The 27882-nt window shown below is 46.0% G+C and overlaps 1 protein-coding gene across 1 annotated transcript in view; it reads left to right on the top strand.

Moving 5' to 3' along the window:
* Positions 1-27882, top strand: part of LOC122927160 (protein unc-13 homolog A-like) — a 2447183-nt gene that overhangs the window by 599946 nt on the left and 1819355 nt on the right. The window contains 1 exon segment of the mRNA XM_044278759.1: positions 23982-24060. Within this exon segment, the coding sequence (XP_044134694.1) occupies positions 23982-24060 (79 nt within the window).

Genomic DNA, 27882 nt, shown 5'->3' on the forward strand with positions numbered 1-27882 from the left:
TGAAGCCTGATTCTCTGCTATGACATGAAGACTGATTCTCTGTTACGGGACCTCTCTCCTCTGCCTGGGTGCTGGGCCTAAATATCTGACAATGGACTGTTGCATTGGTGGCTGACGTGAAGCCTGATTCTCTGCTATGATATGAAGACTGATTCTCTGCTGACATGAAGCCAGATTGTCTGTTACGGGACTTCTCTCCTCTGCCTGGGTGCTGGGCCTAAATATCTGACAATGGACTGTTGCATTGGTGGCTGACGTGAAGCCTGATTCTCTGCTATGATATGAAGACTGATTCTCTGCTGACATGAAGCCAGATTGTCTGTTACGGGACCTCTCTCCTCTGCCTGGGTGCTGGGCCTAAATTTATGAAAATGGACTGTTGCAGTGGTGGGTGACGTGAAGCCTGATTCTCTGCTATGACATGAAGACTGATTCTCTGCTGACATGAAGCCAGATTCTCTGTTACGGGACCCTTCTCCTCTGCCTGGGTGCTGGGCCTAAATATCTGACAATGGACTGTTGCATTGGTGGCTGTCGTGAAGCCTGATTCTCTGCTATGATATGAAGACTGATTCTCTGCTGACATGAAGCCAGATTGTCTGTTACGGGACCTCTCTCCTCTGCCTGGATGCTGGGCCTAAATTTATGACAATGGACTGTTGCAGTGGTGGGTGACGTGAAGCCTGATTCTCTGCTATGATATGAAGACTGATTCTCTGCTGACATGAAGCCAGATCCTCTGTTACGGGACCTCTCTCCTCTGCCTGGGCCTAAATTTATGAAAATGGACTGTTGCAGTGGTGGGTGACGTGAAGCCTGATTCTCTGCTATGATATGAAGACTGATTCTCTGCTGACATGAAGCCAGATTGTCTGTTACGGGACCTCTCTCCTCTGCCTGGATGCTGGGCCTAAATTTATGACAATGGACTGTTGCAGTGGTGGGTGACGTGAAGCCTGATTCTCTGCTATGATATGAAGACTGATTCTCTGCTGACATGAAGCCAGATCCTCTGTTATGGGACCTCTCTCCTCTGCCTGGGTGCTGGGCCTAAATTTATGAAAATGGACTGTTGCAGTGGTGGGTAACGTGAAGCCTGATTCTCTGCTATGATGTGAAGACTGATTCTCTGCTGACATGAAGCCAGATTGTCTGTTACGGGACCTCTCTCCTCTGCCTGGGTGCTGGGCCTAAATTTATGAAAATGGACTGTTGCAGTGGTGGGTAACGTGAAGCCTGATTCTCTGCTATGATGTGAAGACTGATTCTCTGCTGACATGAAGCCAGATTGTCTGTTACGGGACCTCTCTCCTCTGCCTGGGTGCTGGGCCTAAATATCTGACAATGGACTGTTGCATTGGTGGCTGTCGTGAAGCCTGATTCTCTGCTATGATATGAAGACTGATTCTCTGCTGACATGAAGCCAGATTGTCTGTTACGGGACCTCTCTCCTCTGCCTGGGTGCTGGGCCTAAATATCTGACAATGGACTGTTGCATTGGTGGCTGACGTGAAGCCTGATTCTCTGCTATGATATGAAGACTGATTCTCTGCTGACATGAAGCCAGATTGTCTGTTACGGGACCTCTCTCCTCTGCCTGGGTGCTGGGCCTAAATTTATGAAAATGGACTGTTGCAGTGGTGGGTGACGTGAAGCCTGATTCTCTGCTATGACATGAAGACTGATTCTCTGCTGACATGAAGCCAGATTGTCTGTTACGGGACCTCTCTCCTCTGCCTGGGTGCTGGGCCTAAATTTATGAAAATGGACTGTTGCAGTGGTGGGTGAGGTGAAGCCTGATTCTCTGCTATGACATGAAGACTGATTCTCTGTTACGGGACCTCTCTCCTCTGCCTGGGTGCTGGGCCTAAATATCTGACAATGGACTGTTGCATTGGTGGCTGACGTGAAGCCTGATTCTCTGCTATGATATGAAGACTGATTCTCTGCTGACATGAAGCCAGATTGTCTGTTACGGGACCTCTCTCCTCTGCCTGGGTGCTGGGCCTAAATATCTGACAATGGACTGTTGCATTGGTGGCTGACGTGAAGCCTGATTCTCTGCTATGATATGAAGACTGATTCTCTGCTGACATGAAGCCAGATTGTCTGTTACGGGACCTCTCTCCTCTGCCTGGGTGCTGGGCCTAAATTTATGAAAATGGACTGTTGCAGTGGTGGGTGACGTGAAGCCTGATTCTCTGCTATGACATGAAGACTGATTCTCTGTTACGGGACCTCTCTCCTCTGCCTGGGTGCTGGGCCTAAATTTATGAAAATGGACTGTTGCAGTGGTGGGTAACGTGAAGCCTGATTCTCTGCTATGATGTGAAGACTGATTCTCTGCTGACATGAAGCCAGATTCTCTGTTACAGGACCTCTCTCCTCTGCCTGGGTGCTGGGCCTAAACATCTGACAATGGACTGTTGCATTGGTGGCTGTCGTGAAGCCTGATTCTCTGCTATGATATGAAGACTGATTCTCTGCTGACATGAAGCCAGATTGTCTGTTACGGGACCTCTCTCCTCTGCCTGGGTGCTGGGCCTAAATATCTGACAATGGACTGTTGCATTGGTGGCTGTCGTGAAGCCTGATTCTCTGCTATGATATGAAGACTGATTCTCTGCTGACATGAAGCCAGATTGTCTGTTACGGGACTTCTCTCCTCTGCCTGGGTGCTGGGCCTAAATATCTGACAATGGACTGTTGCATTGGTGGCTGACGTGAAGCCTGATTCTCTGCTATGATATGAAGACTGATTCTCTGCTGACATGAAGCCAGATTGTCTGTTACGGGACCTCTCTCCTCTGCCTGGGTGCTGGGCCTAAATTTATGAAAATGGACTGTTGCAGTGGTGGGTGACGTGAAGCCTGATTCTCTGCTATGACATGAAGACTGATTCTCTGCTGACATGAAGCCAGATTCTCTGTTACGGGACCCTTCTCCTCTGCCTGGGTGCTGGGCCTAAATATCTGACAATGGACTGTTGCATTGGTGGCTGTCGTGAAGCCTGATTCTCTGCTATGATATGAAGACTGATTCTCTGCTGACATGAAGCCAGATTGTCTGTTACGGGACCTCTCTCCTCTGCCTGGATGCTGGGCCTAAATTTATGACAATGGACTGTTGCAGTGGTGGGTGACGTGAAGCCTGATTCTCTGCTATGATATGAAGACTGATTCTCTGCTGACATGAAGCCAGATCCTCTGTTACGGGACCTCTCTCCTCTGCCTGGGTGCTGGGCCTAAATTTATGAAAATGGACTGTTGCAGTGGTGGGTGACGTGAAGCCTGATTCTCTGCTATGACATGAAGACTGATTCTCTGTTATGGGACCTCTCTCCTCTGCCTGGGTGCTGGGCCTAAATTTATGAAAATGGACTGTTGCAGTGGTGGGTAACGTGAAGCCTGATTCTCTGCTATGATGTGAAGACTGATTCTCTGCTGACATGAAGCCAGATTGTCTGTTACGGGACCTCTCTCCTCTGCCTGGGTGCTGGGCCTAAATTTATGAAAATGCACTGTTGCAGTGGTGGGTGACGTGAAGCCTGATTCTCTGCTATGACATGAAGACTGATTCTCTGCTGACATGAAGCCAGATTCTCTGTTACGGGACCTCTCTCCTCCGCCTGGGTGCTGGGCCTAAATTTATGAAAATGGACTGTTGCAGTGGTGGGTGACGTGAAGCCTGATTCTCTGCTATGACATGAAGACTGATTCTCTGCTGACATGAAGCCAAATTCTCTGTTACGGGACCTCTCTCCTCTGCCTGGGTGCCGGGGCCTAAATATCTGAGAATGGACTGTTCCAGTGGTGGGTGATGTGAAGCCAGATTCTCTGCTATGGGACCTCTCTCCAATTGATTTTGGTTAATTTTTATTTTAATTCATTTCCCTATCCACATTTGTTTGCAGGGGATTTACCTACATGTTGCTGCCTTTTGCAGCCCTCTAGCCCTTTCCTGGGCTGTTTTACAGCCTTTTTAGTGCCGAAAAGTTCAGGTCCCCATTGACTTGAATGGGGCTCGGGTTCGGGACGAAGTTCGGATCGGGTTCGGATCCCGAACCCGAACATTTTCGGGAAGTTCGGCCGAACTTCTCGATCCCGAACATCCAGGTGTCCGCTCAACTCTAGTTGCTACTGCTTCACATAGGTGAATAAAGACACCGTTTTTTCAAGTCTTGGAGAGCTGTCCTATTTCTGGTATATATATATATATACAGTATAGACCAAAAGTTTGGACACACCTTTTCATTCAAAGAGTTTTCTTTATTTTCATGACTATGAAAATTGTAGATTCACACTAAAGGCATCAAAACTATGAATTAACACATGTGGAATTATTTACATAACAAAAAAGTGTGAAACAACTGAAAATATGTCATATTCTAGGTTCTTCAAAGTAGCCACCTTTTGCTTTGATTACTGCTTTGCACACTCTTGGGATTCTCTTGATGAGTTTCAAGAGGTAGTCATCTGAAATGGTCTTTCAACAGTCTTGAAGGAGTTCCCAGAGATGCTTAGTACTTGTTGGCCCTTTTGCCTTCACTCTGCGGTCCAGCTCACTCCAAACCATCTCGATTGGGTTCAGGTCCGGTGACTGTGGAGGCCAGGTCATCTGGCGCAGCACCCTATCACTCTCCTTCATGGTCAAATAGCCCTTACACAGCCTGGAGGTGTGTTTGGGGTCATTGTCCTGTTGAAAAATAAATGATGGTCCAACTAAGCGCAAACCGGATGGATTAGCATGCCACTGCAAGATGCTGTGGTAGCCATGCTGGTTCAGTATGCCTTCAATTTTGAATAAATCTGCAACAGTGTCACCAGCAAAGCACCCCCACACCATCACACCTCCTCCTCCATGCTTCAGGGTGGGAACCAGGCATTTAGAGTCCATCCGTTCACCTTTTCTGCGTCGCACAAAGACGCGGTGGTTGGAACCAAAGATCTCAAATTTGGACTCATCAGACCAAAGCACAGATTTCCACTGGTCTAACGTCCATTCCTTGTGTTCTTTAGCCCAAACAAGTCTCTTCTGCTTGTTGCCTGTCCTTAGCAGTGGTTTCCTAGCAGATATTCTACCATGAAGGCCTGATTCAGACAGTCTCCTCTTAACAGTTGTTCTAGAGATGTGTCTGCTGCTAGAACTCTGTGTGGCATAGACCTGGTCTCTAATCTGAGCTGCTGTTAACCTGCGATTTCTGAGGCTGGGGACTCGGATGAACTTATCCTCTGCAGCAGAGGTGACTCTTGGTCTTCCTTTCCTGGGGCAGTCCGCATGTGAGCGGGTTTCTTTGTAGAGCTTGATGGTTTTTGTGACTGCACTTGGGGACACTTTCAAAATTTTCCTAATTTTTCAGACTGACTGACCTTCATTTCTTAAAGTAATGATGGCCACTCATTTTTCTTTACTTAGCTGCTTTTTTCTTGCTATAATACAAATTCTAACAGTCTATTCAATAGGACTATCAGCTGTGTATCCACCTGACTTCTCCACAACGCAACTGATGGTCCAAACCCCATTTATAAGGCAAGAAATCCCACTTAATAAACCTGACAGGGCACACCTGTGAAGTGAAAACCATTTCAGGTGACTACCTCTTGAAGCTCATCAAGAGAATGCCAAGAGTATGCAAAGCAGTAATCAAAGCAAAAGGTGGCTACTTTGAAGAACCTAGAATATGACATATTTTCAGTTGTTTCGCGCTTTTTTGTTATGTATATAATTCCACATGTGTTAATTCATAGTTTTGATGCCTTCAGTGTGAATCTCAGAGTGAAAACTCTTTGAATGAGAAGGTGTGTCCAAACTTTTGGTCTGTGCTGTATATATATATATATATATATATATATATATGTATTTGTGGTCATGGCTACGGACAAAGAGAATCTGGATCCCTAACAAATAACGACCTAACTGACTTATCCAAACTAACGGCTTGCTGACCTAACTAGAAGGCTGGGGGGGTGCCCTTAGCCATGTCGTGGGTAGTCCTATAAGGGGGCATACCCTGGCGAAATGGCGCACGCAGTTGACCGGTGAGGCCGCGCTTACGTATTTATGAGGCCTTCTCCCCTCCCATAAACACAGGCTGACTAATCAGCCTTACCTATTTGTGGTCATGGCTACGGACAAAAATAAACCTGGATCCCTAAGAAATAACAACCTAACTGACCTATCCTAACTAACGGCTTGCTAACCTAACTGGAAGACTGGTAGGGTGTCCTTAGCCATGTCGTGGGTAGGCCCATAAGGGGGCAAAAACCAAGCCATGTAGTATAGGGAATAACTTTATTGAGTATGTACAACCGAATCATAAAGCCAAGCTGCGAAAAGCCTTGGATATTTCAGCATGAGGATTCGGAATATACCGAACAAAACACGAAGAGTGCCAACAACCCATCTTGCAAATTATATGGCCTTGGACATTATGCCTTGAAGCCGCAGATTTGCCCCCAATGCGGAACGAGTGCCCCTAAATGGATTTGGGATCGAAAACCAAGCCAGTCACTGGGCTATGGATATGGGAGATGAACTGAGAAGAAATGATGGCCCTGACCCTGTATGGTAGCAATGGGCTGTCTGGGGCGGAGTCACCTTAACCCAACAATTATTTCTTAAAACCTGAACTGGGCACCATTCATTGAAAGTCTGGAGGTACTTGACCTCCACCGGTGGCCCGACTTGAGATGTTTGGAAGAAGTGAGATATAATGAGAAATGGTCGTTGTGCCATACTAACTGTCTACTGGTAAAGCTTTTGGCTTTGGAAGAAATACTGGTGAATTCCCCTGGCCTCAAGAACCTGTAAAACCTGCGGTACATAGCCACTTTGACGACTATACTAGGATGGAGCCCAAAAGGATTACCATCTAGAGAGGTGGAAAGTTTTCTGAATAGTTCCCCTGATACCTGATAATGCTGTCTGCTTGGGATCATCCCCCCGCTACTCCTCTGTACACCTCTAAGAGTGGCTTTGATTGCCTAGGATGTAAAATCCGACCTGCTATCCGCGTCTTCTAACATGGAAGCATGCTGAACCCCGGCCAAATACAATTTAATTGTGTTGTAGGAAAGTTTGAGGTCAGAGTGGCAGTAAGCTATGAAAGCCCAAAAATATGTGGTCTTGTCGGTGTTCTCCCTTGGGTGACGGAGTGCGACTATGCTAAAAACGTTCCAGGCGATTTTGTAATTCCTAGCCGTGTTAACAGACAGATACTTTTGCATGAAACACCTGGCTGAAGAGATGTCTGGTTTTAATCCATGATTAGAGTTTGGAAAGCTGGAGGGGATAGTCCCACTTGTTCTGCCTCTGACATAACCTGAAAAAAGGCATGAAAATTAAAACACGACAATGCATGTGCAGCAATATTTTGTATACCCTGAATGTACCTACATGACACATGGAAATTGTGCTGCAGGGAGAGCCAGACCAGCCTTCGGACAAAAGACATGTTTCAGGGTGCCCTTGATCTGCCCTTGGTAATGATCTCTACCACCGCCTGATTATCGGTGATGAATGCCACCAAAGAATCGGCCCATTGCCTGCCCCAGACTTGGGCGGCTGCTACAATTGGGTAGATCTCCAATGAAGGAGAAGACTTCAAAAAATCTCTGGCTGAAGAGATTTCTAAGGGCCAGGAATCTGCAAACCACTGGCTCGTGCAGCCCTAAAATACATCAGCATGCTGGCTCGCATAACTCGCTCGCTGGCTTGCATGCGGATGCCGCAGTGCAAGGCGAGCCCGCGCCGTCCTGCGCAAGAAAAGCGCCGGACGGCTTCAGATTGCTGCAGCTCATTTATACTTACTGGACCCGATGTGCGCCTCCGTCTCGCTGCTGCTGAAATAGGGGAAGATAAGCCGCTTGCTTGGAGCGAAAAAGGAGGATGAAAACTCCCGCCAACTCTGTGGAGCTCTTGTACCTGAGACAAACATGCCCCCTAGAGACATGGAGCATGCAGGTGACAGGTGAGGCCGTGCCTCCGTATTTATGAAGCCTTCACCCCTCCCACAAATACAGGCTGACTTATCAGCCCTACCTATATACAGTTGCAAGAAAATGTTTGTGAACCCTTTGGAATTATATGGATTGCTGCACAAATTGTTCATAACATGTGATCTGATCTTCATCTAAGTCACAACAATAGACAATCACACTCTGCTTAAACTAATAACACACAGATAATTTAATGTTTTTTATTGAACACACCATGTAAACATTCACAGTGCAGGTGGAAAAAGTATGTGAACCCCTAGACTAATGACATCTCCAAGATCTAATTGTAGTGAGGTGTAAGCCAACTGGAGTCCAATCAATGGGCCAGATTTATCATCAGCTTAAGTCAGAATAATGGAGTGAAAAAGTCGCACATTTTTGCGCAATCACTAAAACTGCTCAAAAATCTTCGACTTTTTTCTGCTCTGCACTATGCTCGCAGTTTTCTGAAAGTGGGCGTGTTTTCTTATGTAAATTAATCTCTAGACAGATTTACTATTGAGAATATTTAAAAAGTTGCAAAAAAGTTGCAAAAAATTGCGCAATTTCACTCCAGTGAGGACCATGCTTATCTTATGAGACTTTTTAATAGCACATGCGACTTTTTCGTAAAGATGTGCGACTTTTGTAAAGCTGCTTACTAACGGATAAACTGCTACCGTCAAACCACATTTATTACAGTCTTAAAGGGCCGTTCATAAATCTGACCTGGCTAAAACTGACTTTAGCCATATGTGAAAGTGGAGTGAGCTGTCAAGAGTCATGATAAATCTGGCCCAATGAGATGAGATTGGAGGTGTTGTTTACAGCTGCCCTGCCCTATAAAAAACACTCACCAGTTCTAGGTTTGCTTTTCACAAGAAGCATTGCCTGATGTGAATGATGCCTAGCACAAAAGAACTCTCAGAAGACCTACGATTAAGAATTGTTGACTTGCATAAAGCTGGAAAGGGTTATAAAAGTATTTCCAAAAGCCTTGCTGTTCATCAGTCCATGGTATGACAAATTGTCTATAAACGGAGAAAGTTCAGTACTGCTGCTACTCTCCCTAGGAGTGGCCGTCCTGTAAAGATAACTGCAAGAGCACAGCGCAGACTGCTCAATGAGGTGAAGAAGAATCCTAGAGTGGCAGCTAAAGACTTACAAAAGTCTCTGGCATATGCTAACATCCCTGTTAGCAAATCTATGATACGTAAAACACTAAACAAGATTGGATTTCATGGGAGGATGCCACAGAGGAAGCCACTTCTGTCCATAAAAAACATTGCTGCACGTTTACAGTTTGCACAAGAGCACCTGGATGTTCCACAGCAGTACTGGCAAAATCTTCTGTGGACATATGAAACCAAAGTTGAGTTGTTTGAAAGAAACACACAACAATATGTGTGGAGAAAAAGAGGCACAGCACACCTACATCAAAACCTCATCCCAACTGAGAAGTATGGTGGTGGGGGCATCATGGTTTGGGGCTGCTTTGCTGCATCAGGGCCTGTACGGATTGCTATCATCGAAGGAAAAATGAATTCCCAAGTTTATCAAGACATTTTGCAGGAGAACTTAAGGCCATCTGTCCACCAGCTGAAGCTCAACAGAAGATGGGTGTTGCAACAGGACAACGACCCAAAGCATAGAAGTAAATTAACAACAGAATGGCTTAAACAGAAGAAAATACGCCTTTTGGAGTCCTGACCTCAACCCGATTGAGATGCTGTGCCGTGACCTCAAGAAAGCGATTCATACCAGACATCCCAAGAATATTGATGACCAGTTCTGTAAAGAGGAATGGTCAAGAATTACTCCTGACCGTTGTGCATGTCTGATCTGCAACTACAGGAAACATTTGGTTCAAGTTAGTGCTGCCAAAGGAGGTTAAACCAGTTATTAAATCCAAGGGTTCACATACTTTTTCCACTTGCACTGTGAATGTTTACATGGTGTGTTCAATAAAAACGTGGTAACATTTAATTCTTTTATCTGTTATTAGTTTAAGCAGACTTTGATTGTCTATTGTTGTGACTTAGATGAAGATCAGATCACATTTTATGACCAATTTGTGCAGAAATCCATATAATTCCAAAGGGTTCACAAACTTTTTCTTGCAACTGTATATATATATATATATATATATATATATATATATATATATATAGAGATATATATATATATATATATATATATATATACATATATATATATATATAGATAGATAGATATATACGGACGAAAGTAGGACAGCACTCCAGAAATCCAAAAAATAAAATAAAAACTTTATTCCCCCATGTGATACAGTGACGTTTCGGCTCAACAATAGAGCCTTTTTCAAGCAAAGAACAAAAGCAAAGTGATATGTATTAAGGCAGATTGCCTGGATTTGTGGGAGGGGCTGAGGTCCGCCTCCAGCCTATTTAGGGCACTCCCCTTACCTGGCTCCTGCATCATTGAGGTCTGAGCTTTTGAGAGAGGAGGTCGCTTGTGGAGTGTCTGGAGAGTTGCCTGCGAGTCGCTGAATTTCTGGGAGTTTTTCGTTGCCATCAGTTCTGGATTTGGAGCATTTCGGTTCTATTTTTCCGGCTTTACTCAGGTTCACTGGGGGTCACGTTTTTGCCCGTTAAATTGCGAGTCATCCATACGGTGCAGCCGGGGCCTCACGGTTGTCCCCTGTACCGGTTCAATTCATTTCACCAAATGCTGCACCATGTCACTGTTTTCTCATACAAGTCACCAGTATTTCATTTCTGTCACCCCTTGTTCATGCACAATTTGTCTACACCGTACCACTATTCCGGTCAGCACCCCTGCGGCAAGCATGCAGTCGTTTCCTGGGCATCCCCCATTTCTGTTAATTTCATTTCACCAAACGCTGCACTAATGTCACAGCTTTCTCGCCCAGGTCACCAGCATTTCATTTCTGTCATGTCTTGTTCATGTATAAATTTACCTACACCGTATCACCACTCCGGACAACACCCCTGCGGCTGCAGGCAGTGGGTTCTGAGTCATCCATACGGTACAGCCGGGGCCTCACGGTTGCCCCTGTACCGGTTCATTTCATTTCATCATACGCTGCACCCATGTCACGGTTTTCTCATACAAGTCACCAGTATTCATTTCTGGAGAGGATAAGTTTGTTCAGGAGCAGCAACACAAACGGCTTGTGAAGAGCAGCAAAATGGTGAACACGCAACAGCTGGGCAGGGGATCGCAGATCCAAAGCGGTCCAATGGCATGTAGAAAAAACTGGAGGGCCACAGCAGCGTATCGCCAATAATCTTCTTTATTCAGGATCACACCTCACAACAAGGCATACAAAATGTTTTGCGGCAACGTTTCGGCTAGAGATAGCCTTTGTCAAGCATGTTAGCAATTAAAATCACAGCCTATAAAAAGCACATGACAAACCCACCCACACCGCTAAGCAGCCAATGGAGTCTCAGTATATGTGTAACACACCTGTATGAATAATCAATGAGCACTGACATGATGGGACAAATGAGCCAGCTGCAATGAATCGCAATCCATACCTGTGTGGGGTCATCATGCACAGATCTCCTCCGTCCATCCAGCGTCCCATAATGCGCATGTCCGCATACGTCATCGCATACGTCACCACACGGCGACATGCGTATGACGTGCCCAACTGGATCCCGATGCATAGTCTGCGCCGGACTACTTGCGTCATCAGGCGGCGGCCGGCGGACGTCACAAGGCCACTCCCACCTGGCGCTCCAGGCTGACGTATGCATGGGGATTCAATGGGACTGTCAATAGAGGGCTGAGGTGGAGGACAAACTCGTGTATCACTCCCCTTTTTCTGGGAGAGTCCTATGTTGGTGGCGCTACATCGACGACATCTTTATGATCTGGACAGGCACTATGGATGAACTTGATACATTTCATCTACATTTGAATGCGGGTGTCCCGGGTCTGCAATTCACTGTAACTGTTTCTTCCAGTGAGTTGCAGTTCCTTGATGTGCGTGTCTACGTGATGGAGGGTCTTTTGGCTACGGACCTCTATCGGAAGCCTACTGACCGCAACACCTTACTCATGCATGATAGCTATCACCCATATAGAATGCTTGACTCCCTTCCATGGAGTCAGCTCTTAAGGGTAAAGAGAATAGTCTCCGATGAAGAAATATGTGCAGAGGATTGACACTATGTGCACACGTTTCTTGGAACGAGGTTACCCGAAAACCCCTACTTGTTCGAACCAAACAGAGGGTGAGGCTGGTTGACAGGTGTACTGCACTACGGAAATCAACAAAAGCAAGCTCTGAGGCTAGGGTTCCGTTTGTGTCCATCTTCGGCCGGGATAGCGGCAATATTGCCCATATCCTTAGAAAGGAATGGCATATACTCCAAAGGGGTTTGCCAGATATAGAAGAATTCAAGTCCCCACCGATGATGGCGTACAGGCGGAACCCTAGCCTCCGTGATAGACTGGTCAAATCCGACATAGGCGGCCAGTCATCCACACAAAAACTCCTTGCACCGCGCAAAAACGGGACTTATCCATGTTTATCTTGTTGTAATTGTGGTAACGTTCTCAAAGGTGAATATTTCTCCCACCCTTATAGTGGGAAAAAATATAGAATCAAGGGCTATTACACCTGCAGGTCACGGGATGTGATTTATGCCATCCAGTGCCCTTGCAGCCTTATTTATGTGGGAGAGACCACTATGGAGATTAGAGAACGTATTAACAAACACAAGAGTACCATACGCAAGATGAACATGGATAAGCCCGTTGCGAAACATTTCGTGGAGGCGGGGCATTCTGTTAATCAGCTTCGCTTTAGAGTTATTGACAGTGTGGGCCCGTTACGGAGAGGGGGTGACAAGGACGCAATATTAAGGAAGAAGGAGCTCAAATGGATCTACACATTGAAATCATTACAGCGATTTGGTTTAAATCTAGAGTTTAATGTGGCTGGCATCAGCTAATTCTGGATTTGATCAAATTTTTAACATGGCTGTTGGTGTGGGGTGGTGAAGAGACACTGGCCTGTTTTCATATATTTCTCTTCTGTTATAGTAATTTTGCTATGTTTTTTAATTATTTCCCTCAATCACACCGCTTTATAGCACCATGATGAATATGTGGTTTTTTTCCACAAACACCTTGATATGGTATATGATTTATCAATGAGAATCTGTGCCTAATGAGAGTGTTATCTGTTGTTGGCACATAGTGATTTTTGGTTTCTTTATTATGCCTGCTGCGCCTGTGTGGTGTCCATATTCTTTTATGTTCTCTTGTCCTTTCCTTGCGCTAATAGTCTGTGCAATGCATTTCTAATGTCTAATTATGATTTTAATCAGTGAGCGCTCTGCGCACTGTTCAAGTTTGACGGTGGTGCGATCGCCCTCTATTGACAGTCCCATTGAATCCCCATGCATACGTCAGCCTGGAGCGCCAGGTGGGAGTGGCCTTGTGACGTCCGCCGGCCGCCGCCTGATGACGCAAGTAGTCCAGCGCAGACTATGCATCGGGATCCAGTTGGGCACGTCATACGCATGTCGCCGTGTGGTGACGTATGCGATGACGTATGCGGACATGCGCATTGCCGACTATGGGACGCTGGATGGACGGAGGAGATCTGTGCATGATGACCCCACACAGGTATGGATTGCGATTCATTGCAGCTGGCTCATTTGTCCCATCATGTCAGTGCTCATTGATTATTCATACAGGTGTGTTACACATATACTGAGACTCCATTGGCTGCTTAGCGGTGTGGGTGGGTTTGTCATGTGCTTTTTATAGGCTGTGATTTTAATTGATAACATGCTTGACAAAGGCTATCTCTAGCCGAAACGTTGCCGCAAAACATTTTGTATGCCTTGTTGTGAGGTGTGATCCTGAATAAAGAAGATTATTGGCGATACGCTGCTGTGGCCCTCCAGTTTTTTCAGTATTCATTTCTGTCACGCCTTGTTCATGCGAAATTTGTCCACACCGTACTACCATTCCGGTCAACACCTCTGCAGCATGCGGCATGGTTTCTGGCCTAATCCCCCATTTCTGTTTATTTCATTTCATAGACGCTGCGCAATATCACGCCTTTCTCACAGTCACCAGCATCTCATTTTGTCATGTCTCGTTCAAGCAATCTTCCCACAGGCAACACTGCGGTCAGCACCCCTGTGGTTTCCAGGCTCGTTCCCCATTTCCTTTTCAGTCCATATCACCCCACAATCATCCACATTCATGCCCCCCCCCCTCCTCCTCCTCATGTTCATGTGCACGGCTGCAGAGGCACAAATGCGTATGAGTTATTTCGTATGGGTCAGCAGGGCCTCACGGTTGCCCCAGTACTGGTTCAGCTCTTTTCATCATGGCGCACCAATGTCACGGTTTCAATACAAGTCACTAAGCATTTCTGTCACACCTGGGCATGCATTCTCTTTCACATCTGCACCACCTCCGGCCTTACACTCTGACGGCATGCGGCAGGGTCCCCCCTTTTCTGTTGGTCTCACACACGCTGCACCCAGGTCACGGCTTCTTGCAGCAGTCACCGCCAGCTCGTTTCTCAGGCATTTCTCACGTCTCCCCAGCAGATTCCGGTCAGCCCCTGTCGGTCCCAGCCCCATTCCCTGGTGGGATCACCCCCCCAACATCCATCATTCAGGCCCCCCCCCTTCCTCCCCCGTTCATGTCCACTTCACCAGGCTGGCGCTCTTACATACAGATAGTATGGCCCCATGCTGATGGCAGAATCCTGCATAGAAGACAAATCACCAAGGTAAACAACAGCCAAACTTTCCTTTGCTTGTTGCGGCCTCCTCTCCACTCGTTGTCTCACTCACGTGGGAAGACTCTCACCTCCTGACCCGCAGCCTCCTGCCTGTTGCCGCTCCGCTTGCACGCGGCCAATGGCGCCCGGCCGCGCCCTGGGGCCGGTTCTGCGCGTGCGCGGCGATTTTTCTGCGCATGCGCGGCGATTTTTCTGCGCATGCGCGGTATCCCGGCGCCCGCGGGCGGACTCCGGGTGCATGGGTTCGCTGCCAGGGGGTAGTCACCGATGTCGCTCCATGCGGCCACCATCAGTCAGGCCCCCCCTTCCTCCCCCGTTCATGTCATCATCAGGCTGGCGCTCCCCGCTGCCTCCTGCGCACACCACACCCGCACACACTCATCCCCCCCCCCCCCGGTCATTACGGGCGGCTCATTTCACCTTCACAGGGCTCACCGCGGCCCTGTCGTCCCCTCCCCGCTACCTCCTGCTGGATCACCACTCCTCCCTGGTGCCTGGTCTGCGCATGCGCGGCCGGGATTCGGCGCATGCGCGGCGGTTCCGTCGCCGCGTGCGCGGTGTCCCGGCGGCCGTGCGAGCCGCATCTGGTGCGGGGGGCACGCCGGCGGACTACGAGAGAACCTCCCAGCACGCCCCATCATCATACTCCCCAGCAGCCCCCCCCTGTTCTCCATCATGGGCACTACCATCATCATGCAGCAGCAATTTGCATATTCACAATCATCCTTCTTACCGGTGTTCACCAGGGATTCAGCATGTCCCACGGATTGCAATGGATTTCAGTGCCAAATGTGAATCTCATCAGTTGGACCGGCAGTGTGATGCATGTTTCATTCCCTTTTTGATAATCAGATCATCAGGGGACGGGAAGAAAAAAAAAAAAAAAAAAAAGACTCACGTCGCTGCTTCACACACAAATGGACAGGTGGAATGGCTGGGGCACGGTCCCTATGCGCCATCCAATTGCAGACACGCACTTTCACCTGGGCATGGCCACACGGCATGCATCGGCCCCCCCCTTTCATACCAGACGCAAGCTGTCATTTCACGGACAACCGCCATGATCCTCCCGGTCATGCACATGTACCACATGCTTTATACATTTTCTCACACTTTGTCATGTCTACCCCCCCCCCCCCCTTGTGTTTTAGGCGGTTAACCTATACTGTTTACACTACCGTGTAGCCGGAGAATTTTTTCTTGGTACCAGGTACGTTCACCTGCTCTTTTACCTAAATCTTCCTCACATTTCGGACGGTCCCGTTAGGGTCAGCGTGCTGGCTTTAGGGCCACCATCATCCCACTAGGTACCCCCACCTTCTTTGGCTTCGCCAGTAGTTTGTGGTCCCGCGAGGCCGACACCCCGCCTCAAACGTACGGAGGCACCTGCCCAACGCGCCATCTCGTTAGTAAGCCACCTCGCATTTTGCATAGAGAGGGCCTCACCTGTCACTCCCTTCCCCTAGTCCTGTCTTACAGTCACCGAGAGGCCAACGATCCTGCCACTACCTCGAGTGGCCTCATTATCCCCTTGCGCCAAATCATAGGTAGAGCCTCTCAAAGCCGCTTGGCAACTAGCAGGGCCTCATCTGTCACCATTCAAGTATAATTTTTCGCCATCCAGCCTAGCTAGCTTGCCAGCACGATCCTGTGTTTCCCCAAGCTAATCAACTGTTTTGTTTTACCATGTCTCTGGAAGGGATAGAGAACTTCTCCCTACCTGGCACCCCTGCTAGATCCGTCACTGCTACCCAGGGAGACGGTCTAGCCAGTCCAGCACCCATCAGATCCTGGACAATCCCGCGCATAACGACAGAGTTAAGGTGACTGCATGTTCCCTTCCCCGCCACGGCGAGGGAAGCAGAGCTTTTCCGGCTGCTGCACACGCCAATCGATAAACAGGGAGACAGGGGAAGGACCTAGCCAGTCCAGCACAGGGGATATACCATGCTGTCCTCCCTAAATGTCATCCATGTCTAAAGTCAATGCCAGGTTGGAGAGGCTGGAATCAGTCACCGCGACCCTCTCCTTGGCAAGGCCACCACTGGCAGCATCACCGGCGCCGGCCGGATTGCCAGTCGACCGTTAGCCTGGAGGACCAAGAAGTCAGCCCGGCGCACATAATACCGGAGGAGGAACCTGGAGTACCCATCGCCACCAAGAAGACAGAAGGGCCAGACACGGTCATCACTTTTCCTGGGTACCCAGTTGGATTCAGCTTCAATGAAAGCCAGTTTGCCATCCGGGAAGATCCAGGACATTCTCGCCCACATAGTCAACTACCTTCAACTCAGCACCGGCAACCGCAAAGAACTACAGTCCCTGTTGGGCTCCCTGATCTTTGCCATGCGCATCCACCTCGGGGTCGCTCATTTATATCACGGCTCCTGCACCTCTCCCCTTTCTCCTACACGACTCGCACGGGGTGTCCCTGGATGCCCACGCTGCAGGCAGCTCTGGGCATGTGGGGGAGATTTCTGTCCACCTGGAGTGGCGGGGGCTTGTTTCTCCCTCAGCCGTCGGACTCTTCCCCCTCTATCTGGTCAGATGCGGCATCTACCACAGGCTTCGCGGCCATTTTTGGGAACGATTGGCTGTGGGGCAGCTGGCCTCCTGCGGTCCAGGGTTTGGAGGGATTCTCCGCTGCCTCAGCGCTTTTCAAGTTCTACCCCATCGGGGCGGCTGCCGTAGCGTGGGGTCATTCAGGGGCAAACATGTCGGTCCGGTGCTAGTCAGACAACCATACGACCTGCCAGTTCATCAACAGGATCGTTCCAAATCTCTCACAATCGTGAGGTTTCTGCGGAGACTTCCTTGGTTGGCCGCTTGCAATAATAATTTCTTCTCACATTGTTTCCATGTCCCGGGGGTGGGCAATACGGCAGCTGTCAGTCTGTCTCGCGTCAAATTTCAGGCATTTCATCAAGCTCTCCCATCAGCGTCACCCACGGCCTCCATCACTTCATCATTCAAACAGCTCATTCTGGATTAGAAGGCATCATGCGGCATAGCCAGTCTTTGTCCCGCTCAGCACTATCAGACGATACACATAGAACACACGACAGAGCGTTCACACTATTCAACAGGTCCTGTTGGAACACAACATCCTGCACCCCTTTTTATCATGAAGTCTCTTCCGGGGTTGGCTTCTTTTTGCCACCTCAAAATCATGTCATACAACACCATCAAACTATATCTCACTGGCATTTCAACATCATATGCTAATCACACACCCCAATAACATCAGCTTCATGTCCTCGCACCAGATCAAATCCATACACAGAGGTATTCAGGAAACGGAACCCGCACGTCCAGCCCAGAGGCTACCCATAGTCAATCGTATCTTCAAAGCATTATCCAACTTACTGGACGCCACGCCTCTTGAAACAGATACCAACTCCATCATCAAAACGGCAATTTACTTGACCATCTACGGATTCCTGAGTTCCTGGAAATTCACTACAGCCTCCACGACCCGAACCTCACCTTGTCTTCTTGTCTCCCACTTGTCAAAACACATGGTTCCCTACATCCTGTCCTTACCTCACTCCAAGAATAGTCAGCACTTACCCGTCAACATTTCATTACCCCACGCACAACAGTTCCAGTCAGGGTCCTGGATGCTCACAATCAGCGTCACAAGTTCTACCCTCTCAACCGCTACTTCAACTACATGGTTCGGTACTCACCACCACCACCTTCATGACCCATGCCGGGTCATCCCTCACACAACTAGGCCTCAACGCAGCCAACTACTCAGGGCACTCCTGTCGCATTGGAGCCACGTCCACGGCCTCCAGTGCCAACATCCTCACTCATGTCATCAGGGGATTGGGGCGCTGGGAGTCATCCGCTTACACGCAATACATTCCCAATCCAACACAAGAGTCAAGAGTGGCTTTCCAAAACATGTCGGGTTAAGCCATTGATACATCAATTGGTTACAATAAACTGGTTATTTCCATTTTTGCCCTCTTCTTTCTCAGGCCTACCTCATCCTCGGTTTCGGCACACCACAACCGACTGCACTCATTCCCTGCTTTCCCAGGGCTCTTCACTGTACTACCGTAAGCCCCTTACACAAGTATTAAGGCAGATTGCCTGGATTTGTGGGAGGGGCTGAGGTCCGCCTCCAGCCTATTTAGGGCACTCCCCTTACCAGGCTCCTGCATCATTGAGGTCTGAGCTTTTGACCCTCCCACCACTCCACTCATTTACAACTCATTTCTTCCATATCTTTTCCTTGGGTAGGCCCTCTTCTTTCTCAGGCCTACCTCATCCTCGGTTTCGGCACACCACAACCGACTGCACTCATTCCCTGCTTTCCCAGGGCTCTTCACTGTACTACCGTAAGCCCCTTACACAAATATATATATATATATATATATATATATATAGATGTATATATATATATAACAAAGAAACGCATGGCAGCACCAATTCACACCATATAGGACGGGTGCTATGTCCAGGGAATTCACTGCTTACCCTTGCATACAGTCGGAAAAGGACAGTAACTCCAATAATACCAAAAATATTATTTATTGGGTCACAGTGGCACAGTGAGGCGACATTTCGGCTCAAAATCCTAAGACTTTCTTTTTTTTTTTTTTTTTTTTTTATTATATATTTTTATTGAAATTTCAAGTATAACAAGGGTAACAGGGTACCAAGGTATAGGCACGCAGGCCACACTGAAATAATGCTAGTGTTAATATCAGAGTAAGCAAAAGACAACTCTCACAGCATTGCATATATGACGCATAGGGCCCAAAGGCAGGCATTCGAGCACCAGTGGGAGGAGCATGGGTGTCAGATCTCCCAGACAGTTGAAGGAAGTGGGGCTGGTAGGTATAATTGGAGCAAAGACGACAGGGCTTCCTATTAGGCCCAGGAGGAGTTCCCTGGGTGGGCAATCTAATATAACTTATGATGTTGTCTGGGTGCAAAATAGTAGGATCCCAAGCTTGTGAGGCAATAGTGCTGTCTATTTGGGGTTGGGGGATCTAAACTTGGACCACAACGACCATTTCTTGAGAAAAAGAACATGAGAGCGAGACTCCCAGGAGGAAAGTTCCTCGAACCTGTGGATCTGGTCAATTTTTTGGAACCATTGGTCCATAGTAGGAGTTGAGGTCTGTAGCCAATGTTTGGGAAGTAGCAAGCGAGCCGCTAGCAACATTTGCGTAAATACAAAGGGCGGTTTGACATTACCCTTTTCTATGGAGGAGGGTAGGAGGGCGAGGAGTGGCAGAGGCTGTATCTTGGTGTTGCAGACCTTATTGGCCAATGAGAAGACCTCACACCACCATTTGTAGATTAGGGGGCAACCCCACCAGATGTGATAGAATGTACCCCTCTCACCCATGCACCTCCAGCAAGTGTCCGAAGCAGATTCGGCAAATCTTATAGTCTTGTCCGGCGTGTTATACCATCTGGTAAGGATCTTGTAGCCATTTTCCTGGATTCGGACACAGCGGGAGGCCCGATGGGGAGAGTCCAGGAGTTTCGGAAGGGTTTCATAGGGTATGTCTATATTCAGATCTAGCTCCCATTGTCTCACGAAGGAAGGTTTGGCTATCATAGGTGTGTGCCTCAGTTTACCATAAATCTGAGATGTGAGTTTTCTGGGTGTTGGTTGGACCGAAATCAATGCCTCGAACCAGACTAAAGGACGTATGAGGTCACCTATGTTTATGTGGTGTTTCAGGTAGGCTCTGAGATAAGCGACCGAGATGAAGTCGCAAGGGAGAGGGTTGAGTAGAGTATTGATATCTTCCAGGCCCATCCAAGCTCCAGTGGGGAGGGCCAAGGAGATCAAGGGAGTTGAGGAAGAGGTTAATCCCAAAGAGGTCGAGCTGCGTAGGGTGTGTGGGGCCGTGTTGAGGGCATCAGCTACTGACAGTAGGGGGGAGGGGAACGGAATGGAACAATGCGAGGTAGATAGCCACTTCCAGGCATCCAGCGTGGCCTTAATTATTGGATAATGGGACATTGAGATGGGGGGGGGTCGACTCTTGACCTAAAAGTAGAGCTCTAGCTGGAGTATTCAAGATGTCCAGCTCTACCATAGCTGCGGCCGAGTGTGGGGGAGGGCGTAGCCAAGCTAATGCGTGGGAAAGAAGGATAGCCTTCCCATATAGATCGGGGTTTGGGAGGCTTATTCCCCCCATATGCCTGGACCTGGTAAGGAGGGCAAATGAGAGCCTCGCCTTCTTTCCGCACCAAATGAAGGATCTGAACTTTCTTATTATAGAATCATAATAATGCTTTGGTACAGGGATAGGAAGGACTTGTTGCATGTATGTAAGTCGGGGCAGGATTAGGGAAGAGAGAAGGTTTTTACGGCCAAACCACGACATCATAGGGTTGACCCTGGCCAAATTGTCTATGGCTTCAAAAAGTGAATTTCTCAGCGGGGTGTAATTAAGGGAGAAAAGGTCGGCTATATCTGGGCTAATCTTTACCCCTAGGTAAGTAATAGTTTGGGAGGACCAATTGAATGGGGAATTAATCAAAAATCCTAAGACTTTCTCAAGCAACAAAACACAAGTGGGAGTGCACAATATAAATAAGTGTACATAATTAAGGAATAACAGTAATCAATAATAATAATTAGTGTACAAATCAATAAATCGATCAATATATGATTATTACAAAAGTGACAGCATATAGAAACAAATCCAGTGATACATGATTATATTTGTGATTTACAACAAAATAATGTAAACTAACATAATATAAAATATAAGTATAAGTGGCTCCAATATATATCAACTGCTTCAAATCTCTTTAATTACATTAAATAAAAGCAAGGAGGAGCAAAAGGGGGGTCGATGGTGACATACCACAGGGTCAACGTGTCTTCACATCTCCGCAATGGCCACAGTTGGCGTCTACCTCGATGGAATGCGCAGGCGTCAAGATCCGTCCCGGCAGGATTGCGTCATGTTAACTCTAACTCCGGCGTCCCACGTCACAACCTGCGCCGTGGGATACACAATGTCCATTGCTCTCCAGTGCGCATGCTCACAGTACTGTGACAGCAGACACGCCATGTTGACTATTGTTGACTATTTGAATGAAACGCTTGATTGTTCGATGATCACGCTTCAGAAGCTTGCAATTTTAAGAGTGCTGCATCCCTCTGCAAGATATATCACTATTTTTGACTTTTCTGAGCCTGTCAAGTCCTTCTTTTGACCCATTTTGCCAAAGGAAAGGAAGTTGCCTAATAATTATGCACACCTGATATAGGGTGTTGATGTCATTAGACCACACCCCTTCTCATTACAGAGATGCACATCACCTAATATGCTTAATTGGTAGTAGGCTTTCGAGCCTATACAGCTTGGAGTAAGACAACATGCATAAAGAGGATGATGTGGTCAAAATACTCATTTGCCTAATAATTCTGCACGTAGTGTAATTATGTATCACTGGATTTGTTTCTATATGCTGTCACTTTTGTAATCATCATATATTGATCTATTTATTGATTTGTACACTAATTATGATTATTGATTACTGTTATTCCTTAATTGTGTATATGTACACCTATTTATATTGTGCACTCCCACTTGTGTTTTGTTGCTTGAGAAAGGCTCGGGATTTTTAGCCGAAACGTCGCCTCACTGTGCCACTGTGGCCCAATAAATAATCTTTTTGGTATTATTGGAGTTGCTGTCCTTTTCCGACTATATATATATATATATATATATATATATATATACAGTGGGATACAAAAGTTTGGGCAACCTTGTTAATCATCATGATTTTCCTGTATAAATCATTGGTTGTTACGATAAAAAATGTCAGTTAAATATATCATATAGGAGACACACACAGTGATATTTGAGAAGTGAAATGAAGTTTATTGGATTTACAGAAAGTGTGCTATAATTTTTTAAACAAAATAAGGCAGGTGCATAAATTTGGGCACCACAAAAAAGAAATGAAATCAATATTTAGTAGATCCTCCTTTTGCAGAAATGACAGCCTCTAAACGCTTCCTGTAGGTTCCAATAAGAGTCTGGATTCTGGTTGAAGGTATTTTGGACCATTCCTCTTTACAAAACATCTGTAGTTCATTCAGGTTTGATGACTTCCGAGCATGGACCGCTCTCTTAAAGTCACACCACAGATTTTCAATTATATTCAGGTCTGGGGACTGAGATGGCCATTCCAGAACGTTGTACTTGTTCCTCTGCATAAATGCCTTAGTGGATTTTGAGCAGTGTTTAGGGTTGTTGTCTTGTTGAAAGATCCAGCCCCGGCGCAGCTTCAGCTTTGTCATTGATTCCTGGACATTGGTCTCCAGAATCTGCTGATACTGAATGGAATCCATGCGTCCCTCAACTTTGACAAGATTCCCAGTCCCTGCACTGGCCACACAGCCTCACAGCATGATGGAACCACCACCATATTTTACTGTAGGTAGCAGGTGTTTTTCTTGGAATGCTGTGTTCTTTTTCCTCCAACGCCCCTTCTTATGGCCAAATAACTCAATTTTAGTTTCATCAGTCCACAGCACCTTATTCCAAAATTAAGCTGGCTTGTCCAAATGTGCTTTAGCCCACCTCAAGCGGCACTTTTTGTGCTGTGGGGGGAGAAAAGGCTTCCTCTGCATCACTTTCGCATATTATATAAAACCATACAATATTTGTGAAAAAACTAGAATGTACAGAAAATTCATGCATAAACACATAGTGACATGATCCAATTAAAAAACTGTAATATATACCTAATCCCAATATATCATAGATAAATTTCATATAAACAGCGATCCCGTGCATACATAACTGATCAATGTAATAAATATATAGTGAAAAGTGTAGTGTGTTAAATCATGATCAGGAAAAAGAGAGGGGGGCAGCGGACTAAATCATATCCACACCGTCAATGAACCCAAAGCACCATATTTAAGGTTGGTGACTAGCCAAAGGAAGACTCATAGAGAGTCAATATTTAGGGCTTATATGAAAAAGTCGGGTCACAAGATGGGGACGCTCTCTTTCACGAAAACAACACCCTCCGACCCAGGGAAAAACCTGGACCGATCCTCACACATCTGTACGGGTACCAACACATGCTACTCTCAGGTGTGAACCAATATGCCAAGCCCAAGAGGGGTCTCCTCAATATTAAAGACTAGTTCAACATAAGATGAATGTATAAGATATATATTTATGTATTTTTTATTTCATTTTATTGTGTTACAGGGATAAGACCTCCGGCATTTCAAGAGCTAAATCAAACTGGCTTAGGGCATTCAACAAAGTGCGGATGCAGCTACAAGAGGTATGTTTGTCGACACAAAGTGCTACGAGTCTTAAATATTAATTTGTGTCTTCTGGAATAGCCATTTTTTTTGAATAACTTAAACAGTGGTTAAGCTGTCAAAAAGGTTTGATCGTCACCCAGAAGAACTCTGAATTTTTAAGTTCAATATTGCATATAGTACTCATCACCTTTTCTGTTGCCCTGTATGATTGCCATTGTATGTTATTCATGTTTTATTTCCTTTTTATTTTTTTGTCATTTTATGATTTTTCCATTCAGAATGGCTCCCTCTGTTCACCCCCTCCCCCCTCATCTTAAACTTCACTCAGTCCCACTGACAGAGGCCAAGGATATCCATCACAGGTAGGTTAGGAATGAGTGACTTATTTCTAGATATATATGGTATATTGGTCGTGATTAAACGTGATTAATCAATGATGGAATCACAAAGAATATCAGGATATCATAAACAGTATTGTATATGTTGCCACTATATACTGTGAAGTAAGAAGCATTTATCAAAGCAATGCAAAATACACTTGCTTTAAAGATAAAACTACCATGTGAAGAACACAGCTCAGATCCTAATGGATTTTGCTTTTGTCCTTCTTCATAATATTTAAATGATATTAAAGCTGATTATACAGATCCATGTGGACAGGGTATATTTCTTGCTTGTGTCATTTGGAGACACAGACAATTGTGGAGAAATGATGTCCTCTTAGCCATCAATCAAGCTCCCTCCTCTCCTCTTCTATTAGATGTCTTTCTTTCCTTGGGAAGGGAGGGGGTCTTCTCTTCTCTTTCTTCAGTTAGATCACGGATACAACTTGAGGCCCTGGCTTCAATGAAGCAAGTACTTTTCCCTTTTTCTCCATTCTCAGGCTCTCCCATTGTCCTCATTGGCTAGCAATTGACAGAAAAAGATGTACTGTTCATTTTCATTAGCCACATTTTCTTGCAATAGACAACTCTAAATTTCAATGCAGTGAATCTTATCCCCTTTGTTCTGTCTGCCTGGCTCTGAAACACCATATTTAGCCTGCCCACACACACTCTGAACCTGCTATCCCATCAATATTCCTATTGAGGGAAGCACCTTTGTGAAACGTCTCTAGTCACAGGCACACTGCTAGAGGGCTCTACAGCTATTGAAGTAACAATTCACTGAGCTCTTTGGCTGAAAGCTTGGGCAGCTGATTTCGTTTCCAAGCATTCTTTCACTGACTCCCACCTCCTGTTCGACCATCGGGCTATAATATTACTAAGGCTACTGAAGACAAGAATTCACATTTGCCCCAGAATAAACATTTGCACTCAAGTCCTTCCAAGAAATTGGTCCACAGTTTTTATTTTTTGGTATTTTATTCTGTTCCCTTTTTTGCATGAAAACTGTCTCAACAGGGCATAGAAAGGAAAGAGCCATGCTCTTATCCCTTGAAAACTGGTTCCTGCTACCTAAACCTCAGCACCCCAATCAGGCTCGCTTTACTGGCAGAAATCTCCTCTTTCAGGACATTTGAATTGGACACAACTCAGACATATTTAAATGCAAAATTTTGGTTTTTTTTGTGTCCCGAGACCATTCCAACAAGTCAACCCTCCAGGGCTTCTTTCAGTCAGTAGATTCTCTACTCCAGAGTATTAGCTCTTGTTTTTTTTTTTTTTACAGATGAAAGGTTCCAGAGTTACTCCTCAGATCTCTTTGGGGATCCTCAAGTACAGGTCTGACTATCCCTTCCTGGACCTGAAGCACCTCAGTTACTTTGTCCTAGTGTGTCATTTCTGGATGGAGTTACTGAGGTTAATGATTATTTATATGCAGAAGGTCAAATTTGGATGCTTATTTCCACATCCCATTCTGCCTGGTCCATCAGCACTTCCTCGGATTTGCTATCCAATCCTGTCAATATAGGATTGTGACATTTCTCTTTGGCATGGCAAAAATCTCCTTATATTTTCACTAAGGTGTGCATCACTGTGGCAGTTTCAGCACTATGAAGTACCTTTTGCGCTGTGGCATTAGAAGAAATATGATATCTCTGACTTTTAGTCTAACCAGACTGTCTGTTACTCTGTAATTCCTCTAGCACCGTTCTATTGAAACAGTAGGTTTAAAGAGCACACCAAATGCTTGAAATAACTTCTTTATTAACTTCAACTTTTCTTCATATAACACTGCCGCCTCCACAGCAGATAGTCCATGTACAAAACACGTGTTGCATAAAGATTCATAAAATGGTGGTATGTATAAGATGGTGGTTAAACTGTTCAATCTTGTCATTCAACATAAAATGGTGGATAAATTTCTCTCTATAGTATCTGTACTCTCACTTTAAGGGTCCATTCACACATCCGTTTTTTCTTTCCAGATCTGTTACGTTTTTTGCGGAACAGATCAGGACCAGATCAGGACCCATTCATTTTCAATGAGTCCTGGAAAAAATCGGACAGCACAATGTGTGCTGTCCGTTTCCGTTGTTCCGTTCCGCATGTCCGTTTTAAATATAAAACATGTCCTATTATATTCCTGAAAAATCGGATCCTGGTACAATGCAAAGTCAATGGTTCCGCAAAAAACGGAAGACATTCGGATGTCATTCCGTATGTCTTCCGTTTTTTGTGGAATCCGTTCCTGGAAACACATAGCAATTTTTTTTTTTTTTTTTTTTATTTAATTTTTTTTTTCAAAGAAATCCAAACAACTTTATTTGATTATTGAAATGTATACATGTTTCCGTTTTTTGCGGATCCGCAAAAAACGGATGACATACGGAAACATTTTCAGGAACAACGGATCCGCAAAAAACGGACCGAAATTCGGATTATAGAAAAATACTGACGTGTGAATGTAGCCTAAAGGATAACTGTCACACTTAGACCCTAATTTCAATTTTCATATATGTAGTTACTAATAACATGATATTCCAGAATCAGTTACTATTAGACTGACTTACCCCATATTTAATAAGATTCAGCCCTTAGCAACCAGTCTGCATAAAACTGCAATTTCACTATTCAGTTAAGATGTCTGCCACTGCCCTCACCCTGAGGCTAATCCCGCCTTCCCTCACTAGCCAGTAACAATAGCCCCCCAAAAGTGTCAGTTACCATAGCCCTCCCCCTAAAGGGTTAATCTCCTGCAGCACAAAGGGATCCTTTTACCACATGTTGCTTTCATTTATACACTGAGCAGACGGCAGATCTCCCTTCCCTGCTCTGCGCTGGTTCAACTCTACTTCTCCAGCTCTGCTGAGTGAGGGAGCATCTGCCAAGCGCAGGGACAGGGAGAAGTGCACACAGCCCAGGCACTGTTATCAGCTGCTGGGGAGGACCTGGCTTTAATCATTTACTTAGGCTTCGTTCACACTTCAGTGTTTAGTCAGTGATTTCCATCAGTGATTTGTGAGCCAAAACCAGGTGCAACTCTAAACACAGAACAGGAGCAGATCTTTCCCTTCCACCTCATGTCTGTGGAGGCTCCACTTCTGGTTTTGGCTCACAAATCACTGATGGAAATCACTGACCAAACACTGAAGTGTGAACAAGGCCTTACAGTACCTGGCTGTCGGTAATCTGACCTTGCACGCAGCGTGCTTCTGCGTCCTCCGTCCTTTAACAGAGAAACGGACTATGCCTAGCAACCCTATTTTAAGCATAGATAAAAAGAGGCAGTACAGGGAACAAAAATTTGGAATTAAGGGGTAATTGAAAACACTGTGAAAAGTTGAAATAGGGCCACCAAGGTGATATTAATCACCACAATCCAATACTCCCAAAAAAAAAAAATATATATATATATGACAGTTATACTTTAAACACTTAATGATCTCTCTGAGA

This window comes from Bufo gargarizans, chromosome 1, assembly GCF_014858855.1.
Source record: "Bufo gargarizans isolate SCDJY-AF-19 chromosome 1, ASM1485885v1, whole genome shotgun sequence".
Lineage (NCBI taxonomy): Eukaryota > Metazoa > Chordata > Amphibia > Anura > Bufonidae > Bufo > Bufo gargarizans.